The following is a 17,159-nucleotide window of genomic DNA, read 5'->3' as shown; positions in this document are numbered from 1 at the left end:
GTGATTTATTACTGTTACTGAAGGTCCGCAACTCCGAACTGTAGTAAAGGGACCTCTGACTAATACGGCGGGGTCCCTGTCGGCTCATAGCCGAAAAATAGCTTTACTTTGTTGTGTGGGTCAACTTTTCTTGCGAGGGACAGAGAGAGGCGTTGAAAGACTGCTCCAACGGAACTTATTGTTTTCGGAGGAAAACACGAACACTGTGTACAGTCGAGTCTTAATAGCGTACTTACAACTGGGCTCGTCAGGCACTCTTCTTGGCTGCAGTGGTTATTATTATATTTACATGCTTCCAGCTCCCGTTTTTCCTCGACGACAACTCGCACCTTTCCACTCGCCTTTTTCTCCCTCCTCGCGCTCACAGACACATAACGTGTATGGCAGTCCATTCTCCCTGCAACACGGACTATACTGCCCATGATGCTACATTCTTTAGAGCTATGCTGTCACGATCCTGGGTCTTATGACCCAGTGTTTTGAGTTTTAGTTCATTTTGATGTTTTAGTTTATGTAAGCCCTTCAGGTTCCTAAGTTCATTTGTTATCATGCTTAAGTGTTTCTAGTTCTTATTATTTCCCCCTCGTGTTTCCAACTATGGTAAATCTCCCCTGCTTTTCATGTGTTTCATGTCTGTGTCTTACATTGTGAAGTTTGGGTTGTCATGTCTACGTCTCATTATGTTTCCTGTTTTATTGTGAAGAGGTCTGGTGTTTCTGTGTTCATCGTGTTCAGTTTTACTCTTCCCCTGTGGCGTTGTTATGTTCATGTTGATCTACTGTGCCTTTCTGTTCCATGTTTCAGATCCCTATGTTCTGTCTCCCCCAGTCTGTTAAGTCCACATGTCTTGAGTTCCGTCAGTGTGTTTCCTGTTTTACTTTCACAGTCTGTTCTATGTTAATGTTTCTAGTTTTGCTTCCCTTGCCTCGTCCTGCTTAATTACTCTCAGCTGTGCTCTCCTCCTGTGGCTCATTCCCCCTCGTTATCCCTCAGTGTATTTAAGCCCCATGTTTCTCTTTGTCAGTGTTGCGTCCTCCATCATAGCTGTGTGATTTTTCCCTGTGGCTCCTTGTGCTTTAGTTTTTCCCAGTTTAGTTTATTTTGTATTGTTTTTCGTGTCCCACTCCACGCCAGCAATAAAGCTGTGTTTTTTGAGTTTAACTTTTGACTCTGTGAGTTTGCGTTTGGGTCCTACTCTTGCCTGCACACAGCCGTACTGTGACATATGCTTGTAGCATTCTGCCTGTTAGCTTAGCACAACAACAACAACAACAACGAAAAGGCGCTCTCTCACCCAGGAAACACACAGTCGCAGAAAGAGAGAGAGCGTCGCCCTGTAACCATGGCAACCGTAACGCTGCCACCTGGAACAACAGAACGTAGCTGTCAAACAAAACCCAAACAGTCCTGACCCGCGACAATATGAAACAGGAAAGTACCGCAGTGTAATCCATTTATTTCAACAAAGTAACTGTATTCTGAATACCACCTTTTTAAACGGTAACTGTAACGGAATACAGTTACTCATATTTTGTATTCTAAATACGTAACGGCGGTACATGTATTCCGTTACTCCCCAGCACTGCCGGTAGCAGACCTATTTGCTGGTACCCATTCTCAGTGAAGCACTTCAGTGAATCATGTTTCTGTGCCACGCAGCCCTCTTTGTCTTATTCTCTGTATTGCGTACACTCTCGCTGTCTGCATCTGTCTCCCTCTTCTGTTGCACTCTTCTTTCTCTCTGTCTCTTACTTTTATCCTAGTCACAGTTTCCAAGATGTTCTTTTTTTCCCTTCCACCTTATCTTTATTTCTCATGCTCTCTCTCAACCTCCTCCAGCTCCTGCTGCTCTTCCAGACTTTCTTGCTGCTGTCACTGCTGGTACCCTGCATCTCTGCGCTGTACTGTACCGTGTGTGTGTGTGTGGGGGGGGGGAGATCAAGAGAATTTGAGATGGTAGGGTGGAAGTAAGAAGCAGAGGCAAAGTAAAGGATAAAAGGATAGTGGAAGTAAAAGGAAAAAAAAAAGGGAGGTGAGGGTGGGAGGTGTGACATTGTAGCCTACACTCAGCTGCAATCCAGCTTTACCTGGCAGAAGGGATCGAGACATTTCTTTATCGTGCCACTGCGAGCCTCGAGGCAGACTTTTTCTCAGGTGTAAAAGCAGGTGAAACAGAAATACTGACGACCTCGGGGACCTGCCAGATGTCAGGCAACATCAGCTGCTTGTGGGCACAGCAGCGGGTTAGAAGCCTTCCATTTTCAGGAAAGTCAAACACTTTCCAGTCATGAAATAGGTACTCATGAATTCAGAGGCACATACACAAGTGGCTTCTTTTTGTAAAAATGCCATCAGAGGTGCGTGGTCTACGAGGTTACATCTGTAGCTGATGTGCCGAAGGTGTTCTCACTGTTTTGGCTGCTGAAGTTAATATCCATTAAATGAATTCTTCTGAATATTCAGAATGTGAAACAATTTGCAGTAGATTTGGCATTATTCAGTTTATTACGATAACTGGTGCTGAAAAAAGTGGGTTGATGCTTGTTTTATTATTTACAGGTATCTCTTCAATAATTATTCTGATCTTAGAGTTTCTGACTGGAGTATATTTGGAGTAGATTGTGCATTTGAGTTGCAGTTACATGTCAAAAAAAAAAGGTAATGATGACTATGTCAAAAACATGAGAAGTTTGAAGTGTTTTCAACAAACTTACTTGCAAGGTCATGCAGTGTTGGCACTTTAACTTCACATCAAGAAGTTTCAAGGATTCTGGTCAGCTCAGGCCTTTCTGTTTGGAGTTTTCATGTGCTTTCTTTGGGTCCTCCAGCTCCTCCCACAGTCCAAAGACAGTGGCCATTGTAACTGTAGTACACTCAATAATTCCCTTGCTTGTGGAACCATCTTTATCAGCAATAACTTGAAGTAATCATTTTCTAGATGACTTTATCACTCTTTTTAAATCACTGTGGAAGAGTTTTGATCCACTCATCATAACAAGGGTGGTTCAGTTCAAGGTTTGCTGTCACTTGCAAGTTCTCATCACAACATTTGAATCCGGTTGAAGTCTGGACTTCGCACAATTGCATTACCTTGGTTCCTTTCTTTGTCAACCATTCTGGTGTGCACGGGATTGTTCTTCTGTTGCATAAACTTTTTTCAGCCAAGCTTTAGCTGTCGGACATTTAACTCTAGAATACTTTGGTATACAGAGATTTCATGATTGACGCATTGACTGCAAGGTGCCCAGGTTCTGTGGCTGCATTGGAAACCCATGCCATGAAGCTCCCTCTGGTGTTAACACCTTTGGCGTTAACACCAGAGGTGCTTTAGAGCTCTGCAAATACTGAGTCAACATGTCGTTTCCACCTCAGCACTCAGCAGCCTCACTCTTTAACTTGATGTTGTCCAACACTTTGTGGCTGAGATGCTGTGGTTTCAAAGTGCTTCCACTTTGTAATAATACCACTCTTTGCACTGTTGGTATCTAATTACAGTCCCATGCTGAAATTCAGTGAGCTCTTTAGAACAACCAAATCTTTCATAAATGTTTGCAGAGGTAGACTGATTTTATCCACCTGTGGCAATGGGCCTGCAAACATCTGAATTCATATTAATCAAATTCACCAAATTCAATTGAATTCTTTTCAGTATAGTCAGATGTTGGGCTGCTAACAGTTTAGTTACTACGGTATATCACTTTTTCATCTTGTTTCTGCAGTGTATTTTTTGTGTTTCCACGACTGATTACTGTTGATTAAGGGTTACTTGAGTTGTTAAGGCTTTCTTTCAGTGAGATTGCTTGTTTTTGGGAACATGCAGGCTTCATTAGGATGCTTTGATGTGCTCTTTTCCAGGTGCTTTTAGGGTAGATGTTTCATTACAAAACATCAAAGGCAAAGCCTTCTCTTTCTCTCTCACTATCTGTTTTGCACCAATGCTACTTGCTTCTTTTCAAGTATTAAAAGTGCGCTCAAGACCTTCATGGCTTACACTCATATTGTTCTTCTGCAAGCCTCCCGCTGTTGTAGTTGAAGTCGGGGAAACATTTTAGCGAATTTACTGCTTTATCTTGCGTCCCCCTCCTAGTCTCACCCCATCTTGTCTTTGCTTCACCTCATGGTCTCAGCTCCTCAACAATGTCATTTCCTCTTAGAAATGTGTTTTTGTCTTTAGCACAGAATCCCTGATGTTTGTTCCCTGCAGTGCAGGTCTCAGCCCTACCTTCACAGCTCTGATTACTTGATTCTTGTTTCTGGACTTTTTCTTTTTCCTTTTGCTTCTTTATTTCTTTCTAATAAAAAGAAGCAGAAATTGCTCAATGTTTCTGCTATTTTTAATTTCTATAAGAAGTAATAAGGTTGAAAATTGTGTGTTGCAGATTTCCTAGAACTTTTGCATTAGACACAGGATAACAAGGATAAGAATAGAGTAGAAGTGAGGAGAGCTTAATGCTGTGGGTTCATGGATGCACTCAGTAGACATCATGGAAATCCATCAGTGAAAAATAAGTTGGCAAAACAGACGCTTTTCTGGAAACAAAGAATTTTGTTGCAAATTAAATGAGACAAATTAATAACAAATTAATGCCTTAAAAACAGCAGAAACATATCATCATTCCCATTTTCTATTCCACTCAAATTGATTGATTTCATATTTGAGGTATATAGATTAAAGAAAAAAGAACTTATCTGCTCTCCAATCTCTGTTGCAGGTACTTCACCAATATATCCATAGGTGGACGGGACTACTCTTTCAACAGTGATGGCTACTTATCCAAACCGCTGCTTGATGTTATCTCCTATTCCAACGGGAGAGGCTGGGAGGAGGTCAGTACATATCTGTGTAAATTGGCACTAATTACCCAAACGTAGCAACTAGATAGGCTAACCACAATTTCACACACCATCAAACATGCTAACTCATCACTGCTCAATTTCACCTTTTATGCTCTCTCTGCCTGAAGCTCATCTCTTCTTCCTCCTTTCCTCTCTCCAATATTAGATCTCCCCTAGGCCCCCTCCTTTCCATCCTTCTACTCCTGTCTGTGTTTTTCAGCCTTGTTAGTAGGTGCTAATGCACAGTCCAATATCTTTGCCATCAGGAGCAGTTGTACAGTAATAGTACTAAATCCAAGGTCTTCCCTCTGTGGGTACTTTAAATTCCTCAAGCTTTCCTTCGACCTGAAGAAATAAGTAAACCTTTTTGTTCTTCCCACCCTGTTCCATTTGCTCCTGACCTTTTAAGACTCAATATGTTTACTGGCAAGTAGCAGACTCAAGGTCTCCCTAATTTTGAGAATGAAAACCTGAAAGGGAAAAAAAATCAAAATTTTAAAGAAAAACACACACACACACACACACACACACACACACACACACACACACACACACACACACACACACACACACAAGCACATTGTTTTAACTGCATAGCATCACAGTAAGTCCCTCATTGCTGTAGTGTGTTACCTGTCTACAGTCGCTCAACACTGACCTAAAAGTTGGTCTGGACATTTAAAATGATTTAAAATGATTTAAGGAGCATTTAAAGAGAAGATAACACAAAATACTGCAAATATATATGTCTTTGAGGAACAAGAAGTACTGATATTTTTACAGCAAATTATAGTATGCAAACTAAAATAATATTAGAATCAAGTATTTTTGCAAATTATTTTTAACAGTAAGGAAATATTGTTTTGAACAAATCTGCCAAGACTGTAAATTTCAAAGGAAATTTCAATCACATGATTGTTTATGTTAATGTCTCTCACAGCAACACTTCTGTTTCTCATGTTGCTTCAGTTTATGAATTTTGGTTCATAAACTAAAATTTTGGTCGAGTCACTCAAAACTCTAATTATTGTCTTTTCCGCCATTCAGTTGTAGATTTGAGTTGTGCTTGGGATCTTTGTCCTTTTGCATAACCCACTTTTGGCCAAGCTTTAGCTGTCAGACAGATGGCCTCACATTTGACTCTAGAATACTTTGATGTACAGAGGAGTTTGTGACAGTGACAGCAAGGTGCCCAGTTCCTGTGGCTGCAAAAGCCCAAATTACCCCCCCCCCCGACCATCACTTTTGGTAATTAGTATGAAGTGTTTGAGCTATATTTTGTTTTCTGCAAATGTGCCGCTGTGCATTTTGTCCAAACATGTCCTCTTTGATCTTGTCTGTCCAAGGGACATTGTTCCAGAACTCCTGTGGGTTATGCAGATGCAACTTTGCAAGGCATTCTTTTTAGAAGTTGGATGCTTTACTCCTGGGAACCCTTCTAACCTGGCCACACTTATTCAGTGTTTTGTTTTTTGTTGCTTTCATGAACTTTCACATTTAGGATGGTAACTGTTTTTACCCTGCAGGCTTAAAAGCACAATGCGGTCACCCAGGTCCAAGATTGTGAATGCAATAACTCGAGGAAAAGATGATGTAGGAGTTTGCACTTTATACTATAGGTGCATCTGCTAAAAATCTTCATCGAATTTCAGTGACCTTGAGGACCTAAAGGTCAAAGTCAGAGGTCAGGTTTTCTCAAAGTCTTGTAAATGCAATAACTGAAGAATGATGTCACCAAGAATTTTGAAATTCTTTACCATATCGACTCAAAATTTCAGAAAATTTTAAATCTCAGTGGCCTTGACTTCAAGGTCGAGGTCAGATGTCAACTTTTTCTGAAAATCACCTAGAACTTCAAATTCATACCATAGGTGCATCTACTATAGGAGGCTGAGGCACCACTGGCACTCGCTGCCAGCATTCTTAGGCTTCTCAGAGCGTAGTACAATATGATTTAGGGGTGTATTTGCTGGGGCATACACGCCTGCAAAGATCAGCAAATAGCCAAAACATCTGCTTTTATAGAGGTGGCCACACTGCAATTGCAAGATTTGGTCCTCGTTGTATTATGCTGATTATACAGCATATGATTATAGTGAACTAAACCATGAAATATGAACAATATATCAAAGAGACAGTAAGAAACTGTGGAAGTATTTGAGAGAACAAATGAAATGTTTTGCTCTGTTTGATGTGAGATTCAGTTGTACAATCTCATTTGGCCATTCTTTTGTCACCAGCTTCACTTCTTCTCTGTGTGTCATGGCAAATATATGATCTAAGAGGGCCTCTAAGACTCTTTCTTCACTTGCCCACATTCTTGATAAAACATATTAACTTGACAATGCTGCAATGCTGGACTCTGAGGTTTAAAAAAAAAAAGTTATACTTAATGTTGGTGTGGTTTGAGGGTGGTGGTGGTGATGGTGGTGATTGTTTTGCAGCAGATAACAAGCCTCACATCAAGATTCAGATCAGTGATAATATTGACGATGCTTAGTGACTGCTGAACAACGGGCACTTATTTTGTAACGTCTCAGCTTTTTTAGTTATGTCTTTTCTCACCCGGTCTCGCTTTGCTTTTGAGCTCTGTATTTCTGCTGTATTTCTTCAGTCTTCTGGCAATAGTTAACCTTACACGAAAGCGACGATTTATAGTTCTGCCTGGTGCTAAGAGGCAGCAAACTGAAGTACTGCTCTATCAGTGGGAATCATAGTACAATCTTCAGCCCTTTTCTGAAGCATCTCACCTTTCCTGTATTGAATTTTTGCTGAATGAAGGCTGCAATATTGACAGAGGAGATAGGCTTCTGACTAGTTTTCCATACACTTGGGGTAGATAGAATTTAAAAAAAAAAAAAAAAAAAAAACTGGCTGCAGCAAGCAGAAAAACTGAAAGATAAGAGGTTATGTTGCACCGTTGTGCTGCTCTTTTATATCTTATGCTCAGGTTATTTTGTAGAGAAATTCCCCAATAGAGAAGTTTACCCCAACTGTGTTGAGGATTTCAGCATTTAGCTCATCATCTTTGGTTTACCAGGCCACAACCACATCAAACAGCAGATTTAAAGAAATGCTAACTAGGTGTCAAACATATTGTACTTGGCATTTAGGGGTGAAAAAGCGCATTTATCAGCTTAAGGATGAGAAATGCAATGGAGATTAGAGATAAAAGAACAGTGTGTTTAAATTCATCATGGACACAAACACAATTTCTAATGTTAGCTACAGAAGATTTTCACAGTATTATTGTAGGGTCTTTACCTCTATCAGTCAACAAAATGCTGTGGATGAACAAAAGAGAAATGTAAATCAAATCAATATTTGCTGTGACCACCCTTTGCCTTCAAAACAGCATCAGTTCTTCTAGGTACACTTGCACACAGTTTTTGTAGGAACTCGGCTGGTAGGTTGTTCCAAATCTTGGAGATCTAACCACAGTGGATGTAGGCTTCCTCACATCCTTCTGTCTCTTCATGTAATCCCAGAGACACTCGATGATGTTGAGATCAGGACTCTGTGGGGGCCATACCATCACTTCCATTACTTCTTGTTCTTCTTTATGCTGAAGATTGTTCTTAATGACTTTGGCTGCATGTTTGGGGTCGTTGTCCTGCTGCAGAATACATTTGGGGCCAATAAACAATCATTTCTATTTCTGAAAGCATTCTTTGTTAACAGCATTTTTCACACCTGCCTGAAACTTTTGCACAGTACTGTAATATAAAAGTAATATTAAATAAAGAAAATGATATTGTTGCACACAGGCTTCCTTTTAGATCTCAAACAAGATGTGGAGGCTATAACTGAGACTGTTAGAACTTAATTTTTCATTTTGTTGTTTGCTGGATTGTTACTTGTTCAGACTTCTATTTGACTTATAAGCATGGCTTACATGGTTAAAATTTCTTTAACATTGTGCAAAAGTCTTGTGTGACCCTTAATTTCTCTGGTGTTTTGTATAAGAGAGGCCAGGCTTTATGAAGGTTTTTCAGCTGCTTTTTAAATCATTTTCAGTTCAATTCTTGTACCTGAAGGAGAATATATTCTCAAAGTAGGTTTTAACTTTGCAAACATACAAATGAAGGTGTAGTATTGTCTGTATAAGACTCTTATTTCATAATCATTAGGAGGTGGTGATACTTTCAATGTAAAGTGCAGCAGCGGATCAACAAACACTAAATAAGAAAATAAAACATTTCTCATTTGAACTGAATCTGCTGTGATGCCGAGTGTTGGCTTTGGCCTTAAAATTACTGCAGAGATTTACCAGAAACGTGCAAAGCACAGAAGACTTTAAATAAAAAATACAGGTGGTTCACAACGGGCGATTTACTGCATTAAAATGATGCAATCCAAACATCAGTAAAACCACTGCTAAGACATCCACGTAATATATTTCACAAATCATGTTATTAAAGTTATGCTTCCATCATTAGGATTCAGACACTCCTCCAGTTTCCCATAGATTTTGGGAGGTTTATTCCCTACATTCAAGTTGAGGGGTCATATGATGACAATGATGCTTTGCTTCACAATCTCAAGAATGATATATCAGTTATATGAAATGGGTGTCAGCTGGTACTAATCTCTACATTGCATAGTTTAAAAAAAATTGTAGTCTGTGGGAGCAGGAAGCGTTGTTTGTAGTCACTCAATAGTGACTGTTAATTCTCTCCTCCATGTCAGAACATGCTCCATGCTCATAGGGAGATCATTTGTTGCTGGACTTTTCTGCTGGTCAATGTGAGCACAATAATCCTATCATGTGATTTAAGGCCATATGTGCTGGACACCGTGTACATCAACAGGGATCTTGGTTCACATTGCTTGTTGGACTCTGCTGGGATGCTACTGATTCTAGTCAATACTTTTTAAGGGCCAAATTTTAGATGCAGCCAAGGGTGTAAAGTTCAGTCCTCTCAGGATCTTTTCTCTGCTTTTTGTAGATGACACAGTTCTGTTGGTTTTAAGTGATGGGGAACTGTGGCAGTGAATAGATGAATGGATTATAATTTTGTCTAATTTGTTGTAAGAATGTGCACTCCAATACAAATGATGCTGGAAATGAAAGGATTCTTGTTGATTTTTGATGTTCAGCTGTCAGCAAAGCCTTATTTCACATGAGGATTTGAAAATCTTGTTCTGTAAATTTTATGAAGTTGGCTGTTATGTGATGCAACACCTACAGCAAGTCGTATTGCATTTGTTTGTTCTTTGAGAGAAGCGTAAACATTGGAGTTTACAGAGGATCAATGAGCAAATAAAATAAGAAAGATGACTACCTTTATAATCAATCTGATAAGAGACCTATAATCTTAAACCACACAAGTCCTAATCCAATTTCAGTTGAGTTTAAAAGTGTAATAAGAGTTTTACAACCTCACAACACAGAGGGATGTAAGTGCACTGTGGACTTGATAAGAGATGTGGATCGATTACAGTGATTCAGAAGGTACTTTGCGAGAGACCAGGCTTTCAGAGTGGACTTGTACACAGTGTACACTCCCAGCCACCTATAGAGGATAGGAAAATCAAATTAGGTTTTAAAAACGAATGCAAATTATTAAAATAATATGCAGACTAAGTGTGGCGACAATAAGAAAACCATTTAAAGCATTTTGGTTAGACTAACCAGTGATCGATAATGTCAGCACAGGTGATGCATGTATTAGATTGCATCACTAAAAAAGCTGCAATGTAGGTATGATTTTATCTAAGTTTAAAAACAACAACAACTCTACAGTTTTGGAGTTCACTGATTTTTTTTGTGCCATTGTTCCCCTTTAAAATCTCAAGGCCACAGCCTCAGAACTTTGATAAAAGTCTCCACGTCTCTGCTCATCAATACTTACCTGTTCTTACCAAAAGCCTTTTTTCATATTTAATGAGAATTTAAAATACAGCAACTCCTGTTTGAGTCAGATATACACACAGACTTTTTATAGCCGGATCTAGAGACTGAATGCTCCCATCTTGATGTCTTGTTTTGATCTCTGTGTATCAGAATATATATAATTAAATCACTCTTTACTCAAGCTTCATGATGTTGACACCATAATTTATAATGCTTTTAGAATTGTCTCTGCAGCTTTATGAGAGGTTTTGCTTGGAGAGCTTGATTACTACAATTTGCAGCTGTTGTGCACACATAACAGACCAGCAGAGTAAAATACAGCCAGACATCACTTAATAGTGGTTTTGAGGCCACTGTTGAAAAAAAGGTTGCATGTATTCTTACCGTTTTTGTTAGAAGGATTTTTGTCTTTGTGTGAAGAATCCATCTACATCTGCCTCTTTAAAACATTGGAGTAGGGGTTTTAACTAACGCTAGCAGATGACTTTTTTTTAAGAAGTTTGGAAGTTTACATGACTGAGAAAGATCACTTGGAAAAGGAACAGAATTCAGGACAGTGACCATTTAACCAAAAATATAAACAATAATAAAACTGATGGTAGGACCAAAGAGTCAAAAATAACTTCCACAAATGAACTAAAACCTCATTTATTTATTGCCATATTTACTCATATTGATGTAAACTCATAGGCAGCTCTTATTTTAAGAATATTTATAGTCTTGTAATTGAATGTGCTTTGCTACTTAGTAAAAACCGACTGTTGTAACAGTGAGTTGGCCTGAAACAATCTTTGCAATTGCTACTCTCATCACTGAGCGTTTGAGTGTTTGGTCTTTGAATGAAAAGGTGCTCAGATAGTGATGTGTATTATCTTCGCAGCTGCAGCAGCAGTGGTTTGTTTTATAGTAAACAGAAGACACGCAGTGTTACAATGAGCTGTGTCTGTGTGTGTTTGTGTGTGTGAGAGTAAGCAGAAGTAAAAATATAAAGAAAATCAAATATTCTAAATATTGATTTTAAAAGCCTTTGTAAGAAGTGGTGGGATTATTGTCAAATTATTGACAAGAGAAGGGTCGAAAATCAATGTTCTGTATGATGATCGATCCTGCAAAGCATTTTGGGTGCAGTGACTGGTAGACATTGTCTGAAGAAATGTCTGAAGTGTTATGTTATGAAAAAGGTGTCTCAAACAGCGATGAGGAGGCGATGAAGTTGAGCAGGGCATAGTCACAATGGCAACTGTATGTGATGGTGTTATAAGTGCACATAATATAAGAGGACCCAATGAGGGCTGGAGCAATGTACCAACTACTGATATGGTGTAAGTGCAGGTTTTTCAAGTGTTTCTCTATGGAAAGGGTTCAGAAATTCAAATCAAAGACACAGATAACATTTTTGGTTTGTGATAAAAGGCCTGTTATTGATGAAATGAACTAACTTTGTCTTTGTTTATAAATGATCTGATTTGAAATATTATTTTTTTAAATTTAAAATTTTGTAATTTTGATATTGATAAAATCCCTATAAAGATCTCTGCTTTTCATCGCCAAGCTTTTTTTAGCATGGACTCTTATTTACAAGCATAACTTTAGTCCACACAGTTATTATATCTGGAATAACAAGGATGTTTTATTTAAAAGAAAATCTCTCTTCTTAGATAGTTGGTTTAGGAATAACATTATTTTAGTCAACCAATTATTTGATTCAAATGGTACGCTTTTCTCCTATGAAGAATTTTGTTTAATTTAGCTATAAATCGTCATGATTATACAAAAGTATTTGGCTCAATACCATCAGGGGTTTGTATGCTGTTTAAGAATCAACCTAATATCACTTCATTCCACAGGCCGTTGGCATCTCCCATACAAACTTTTGTTGGCAAGATTTGCTTTTCTAAGCAATCTAAAGACAACAATAAATCTATCAGATCTTTATTTCAGAGTACCATAACCACGCTACCATATGCCATTTTTTTCTGGAACGAAGTTTGGAGACTCCCTAATCAGTTTTTAATTACCAACAAAATTAAAGATATTTCTTATAAATTAATACACAGAATTTATCCTTCTAAAGATTATCTTCAAAGCAAATTCAATTTAGACATTGATACAAGCTGTAGCTTTTGTAAAACTTCCAAGGAGAATAAAAAAGAAAAAAAAAAAGTGTTTCTCTATGGAAAGGGTACAGAAATTCAAATCAGAGACACAGATAACATTTTTGGTTTGTGATAAAAGGCCCGTTATTGACAAAATGAACTAACTTTGTCTTTGTTTATAAATTATCTGATTTGAAATATTATTTTTTATTTGAAATGCTGCATTTAAAATATAGACACTGGGCTCACACACTCAATGGATTAGGGCTGTTCGATATAACGATATATATCGGATGACAATATAAAAACGTCTATCGTTTCATTTTATGCTGTCGTTTGTTTCGTGGTGTCACAAAATAAACTGTTTACAGCAATATTTTTTCATCGTTTTGATGGTCACTGTAGTGGCTATATTAATTTTGAAGTTCTCTCTTTCTCTTATATTTAATATAACCACACTATGGACGGACAAGCGCCTGTTTTTATGTGTTGTGGTTAGCAACAACGACAAAAACACCATCGCGTGTCCGCTTGTTTATGTTCCACATAAACCTTTCACAATAAAGCTCAAGATCCTGTTGAGACTTTTCAAAATAAACTGAATCACGTGAAAGAGCAGATTATTTACGGATGAGAATTAAAAAAGAGCCGCCAGGTGCTAAAAAATAAACCTTAGACTCAAACATTAGAACAGGCTTTTCCCCGCAGCACGCCGTGTAATAAATACTCACAAAGAAAACAGCGGCCATTACAACTTATGTCTAAAAATATATAGTTTCATGCATCTGTTAAAACACTCGACTCCACATGACACGCAGCTGGAAACACTTCCTGCAAGTCGAGCTGCCCGAGAGTCACAGAATTTACAGAAAATGTTACATTTTTGTGATTTATATCGTTGGGACGATAGAATTCTTATATGGATATGAGATTTTGGTCATATCTCACAGCCCTACAATGGATGCACACAGGATAGTAGCACGAATACAGTTTCAAACTCTGTTATAAAATTCAGTTCATAATGACAGCACAAATGTATACAAACACTATTCAACTGATATGAACAATGGCAGATAAGCACTAGCTACTTCTGAATAGCTACTTTGTGCATCCAAAGACTGGAGGGAAATATAATACATCGGACATGCCCTGATTTTTAAAACAGACTTTACTGTGTCATTCACACAAAGTCAGAAATGGTTGCATTTTGTCATAGATGACCTGTGTTTCCAGCTCTATTTGAACTACACAATAATCTTTAGAGATGGGATCTGAGAAAGTAAACGGTGTAAGCAGGGTGTCTGGTTTGAGAAGCTCTTCTTTTTGAATATGATGTTCTGTCGGCCTCCTCAACCTTCAGCTGACGCTCAGTTTCCATGTATGTGCGAATATACAAGGCAAAAGGAAAAACTGTGGAAAAGTGGGATTAACATTGGTTCTTGTTTACCAGAGACACTGTGGTAAAATAAAGCATGAGATGAAGAGGCTCATTTGATGCGGGGTCAGCACTAATGCTGGCAAAGAAGGAGCAAACCTGGAAGGCAAAGCTTTTCTCAATCAGTCCAAGCTTGAACTCTCAGTTTTTGTCATTAGCTGTAGCAGCGTCTTTATACTTACGCCTGTAGTGATGAAGTGCTTTGAGAGACTGGTCTGTCAGCACATCAGGGCCGGTCTGCCTCCCACTCTGGACCCCCACCAATTTGCCTACAGGACAAATCGTTCCACCGAGGACGCTATCACCATAGCGCTCCACACTGCGCTGAGTCACCTGGAGCACCGAGGAAGCTATGTGAGAATGCTCTTTCTGGACTTCAGCTCAGCATTCAATCATATCATCCCGGAGATCCTGGTCCAGAAACTGTCTCACCTGGGACTCTCCACCCCCATCTGCCTCTGGATCAAGGACTTCCTGACAAATAGACCACAGTCTGTCAGACTCGGCCCCCACCGGTCCAGCACCATCACACTCAGCACCGGATCTCCACAAGGATGTGTTTTGAGTCCCCTCCTGTTTTCGCTCTACACATCCGACTGCTCCCCTACCCATCTCTCAAACACCATCATAAAGTTCGCGGATGACACCACAGTGGTTGGACTCATCTCAAGGGGGGATGAGTCGGACTACAGAGATGAGGTCAACAGACTGACTGAGTGGTGTTCAGTTAACAACCTCCAACTGAACACCACGAAAACTAAAGAACTCCTCTTGGACTTCAGGAAGGGCAGAGCAGACCCGGCCCCACTTTACATTCACGGGAGCTGTGTGGAGAGGGTACACTCCATGAGGTTTCTGGGCGTGCAGATATCTGATGACCTCTCCTGGACTGCAAATACTACAGCGGTGGTTAAAAAGGCCCAGCAGCGTCTCCACTTTCTGAGAGTGCTCAGGAGGAACAACCTGGAGGAGAGGCTGCTGGTGACATTTTACAGAGCCACCATAGAGAGCATCCTAACGTACGGCATAACAACATGGTATGCAGGGTGCTCAGCTGCAGACAGGAAAGTACTGCAGAGGGTCATCAACACAGCCCAGAAGATCACTGGCTGCTCTCTGCCCAGCCTGGAGGTCACTGCAAACTTTCGGTACCTCAGCAGAGCTGGCAATATCATCAAGGACCACTCTCACCCCAGCAACCAACTGTTTGAACTATTACCGTCAGGCCGACGGTACAGGTCACATAAAACCAGGACAAACAGATTCAGGGATAGCTTCTTTCCCAGAGCTATCACCGTAGTAAATAAGCACAAAAACAATTGAACCTATTCCATACCGTCACTGTCATTATATTATGCTGCTATTCATACTGTCATTATATTAATGCTGCTATCCTGTATATATTGTACATACTATTGTTTGAGTACTTACGATTGTTTTTTTTGTACTTTTTATATTTTACATTTATATTTATTATTGAAACTTGCACCAAGGGAGTGGCACTCCAATTTCGTTGTACTCTGTACAATGACAATAAAGGCTATTCTATTCTATTCTATTCTATTCTATACCAGCTGCTTGAAATGAGTTTTCAACATAAGGCACCCAGTCTCAGTCTTAGAGATGACGTGAACAAGGAACTTAAACATTTTCTAATTATATTGCACTATATTTTAAACCAACATACAAATATAGAAGTGACCAGATGTTTGCAGCTACATGTCCTGAAATTAGCTGATTGTGGGTTTGAATGCTCTACAGGTTGGCTGGTGGGAGAATGGACACCTGCGACTACGGTATCACCCCTGGTCTCGCTATGGCTCTTTCTTGAAGCCCCTGGATGACTCCCAACATCTTCGAGTGGTCACATTGGAGGAGAGGCCCTTTGTCATAGTGGAACCTGCTGACCCAGGCACTGGCTCCTGCATCCGGGACTCTGTACCCTGCCGCATGCCCGTTAACTCCAGGTAATTCACAGCCACCACCCCTGGATGGACGAACAGAGAAGTGAAAACATCAAATAATCCATTCATTGCATTGCAAAAAAATATTCAATTATTCAAGTGTCTAGCTGTTTCCACACATCAACTCCACATGAGATCAGGAGAACATTTGGAATTGCCATTCCTCACAAGTAGAGGGAATACATACGACTCTGGGCTCAGTTTTCCTACTGGTAGCTAGGAATGAGGAAACATCAGATCACTGTGATTTTGTTAAAAAATGTAATGTGCTGTTCTCTCATGGGTATGAACAAGACATGCATAATTGCTCAGTTAAACACCATTTCATGTACAATCTGTCATTTACATTCTCATACGCTGCTCTAGCTGGTAATGTCAAAATGTTTGGGTTTCATGCATGTATAAAAACTGGTTGAGATGGTATTTTAGTTCATATGATTTATGTACAGAAAAGCAATCTTCTAAACAATAAACACAACTAAAAAACACTTCTAAAAACTCCACAAATTAAATGGTTATTCATAGCATCCAAAAATCCATCTTTAGCCTGAAAATGTGCACGTCTGTCTTCATCACTGCAGGGGTGAAACCTTTGATTTGGCTCACAGAGAGAGATCATATATGGGATGTACGGTGGCCCTGAGACGTCAGGTGCACTGCAACTTACAACAACATCAGCAAATAGGAAAATATTGCAAAAGCATACAAAAAATAGAAGTTAAAAAGACAACAGCATCACAAAACAGCTGCAGAAGCTGAAACATGCAACAGATTGCACTTCAAAGAATGTTTGTTGGTGTTGTGAGCGAGAAAAAAAATGCAAGAATATTCTGTTCTTTTTGCATAATTCAAATAATACTGATGATATATGTTTGCAGTTAGTTTTTTCCCCATCATATTATTTTCTCCTCAAACTCACTTCTGTTGTGTTTACTGAGTCCTTTTGTTTATCCGTTTATTTATTTATTTTT

The 17,159-nt window shown here is 39.3% G+C and overlaps 1 protein-coding gene across 1 annotated transcript in view; it reads left to right on the top strand.

The window, feature by feature from the left end:
• Positions 1–17,159, top strand: part of grin2da (glutamate receptor, ionotropic, N-methyl D-aspartate 2D, a) — a 259,454-nt gene that overhangs the window by 175,462 nt on the left and 66,833 nt on the right. The window contains exons 7-8 of the mRNA XM_024798509.2: positions 4,713–4,827; positions 15,986–16,191. Of these exons, the coding sequence (XP_024654277.2) occupies positions 4,713–4,827; positions 15,986–16,191 (321 nt within the window). The remainder of the gene's footprint in view (positions 1–4,712; positions 4,828–15,985; positions 16,192–17,159) is intronic.

This window comes from Maylandia zebra, linkage group LG22 (genome assembly GCF_041146795.1).
Source record: "Maylandia zebra isolate NMK-2024a linkage group LG22, Mzebra_GT3a, whole genome shotgun sequence".
Classification (NCBI taxonomy): domain Eukaryota; kingdom Metazoa; phylum Chordata; class Actinopteri; order Cichliformes; family Cichlidae; genus Maylandia; species Maylandia zebra.
Note: the sequence above shows the minus strand (reverse complement) of the source record. Positions and strands in the feature narration are given on the sequence as shown.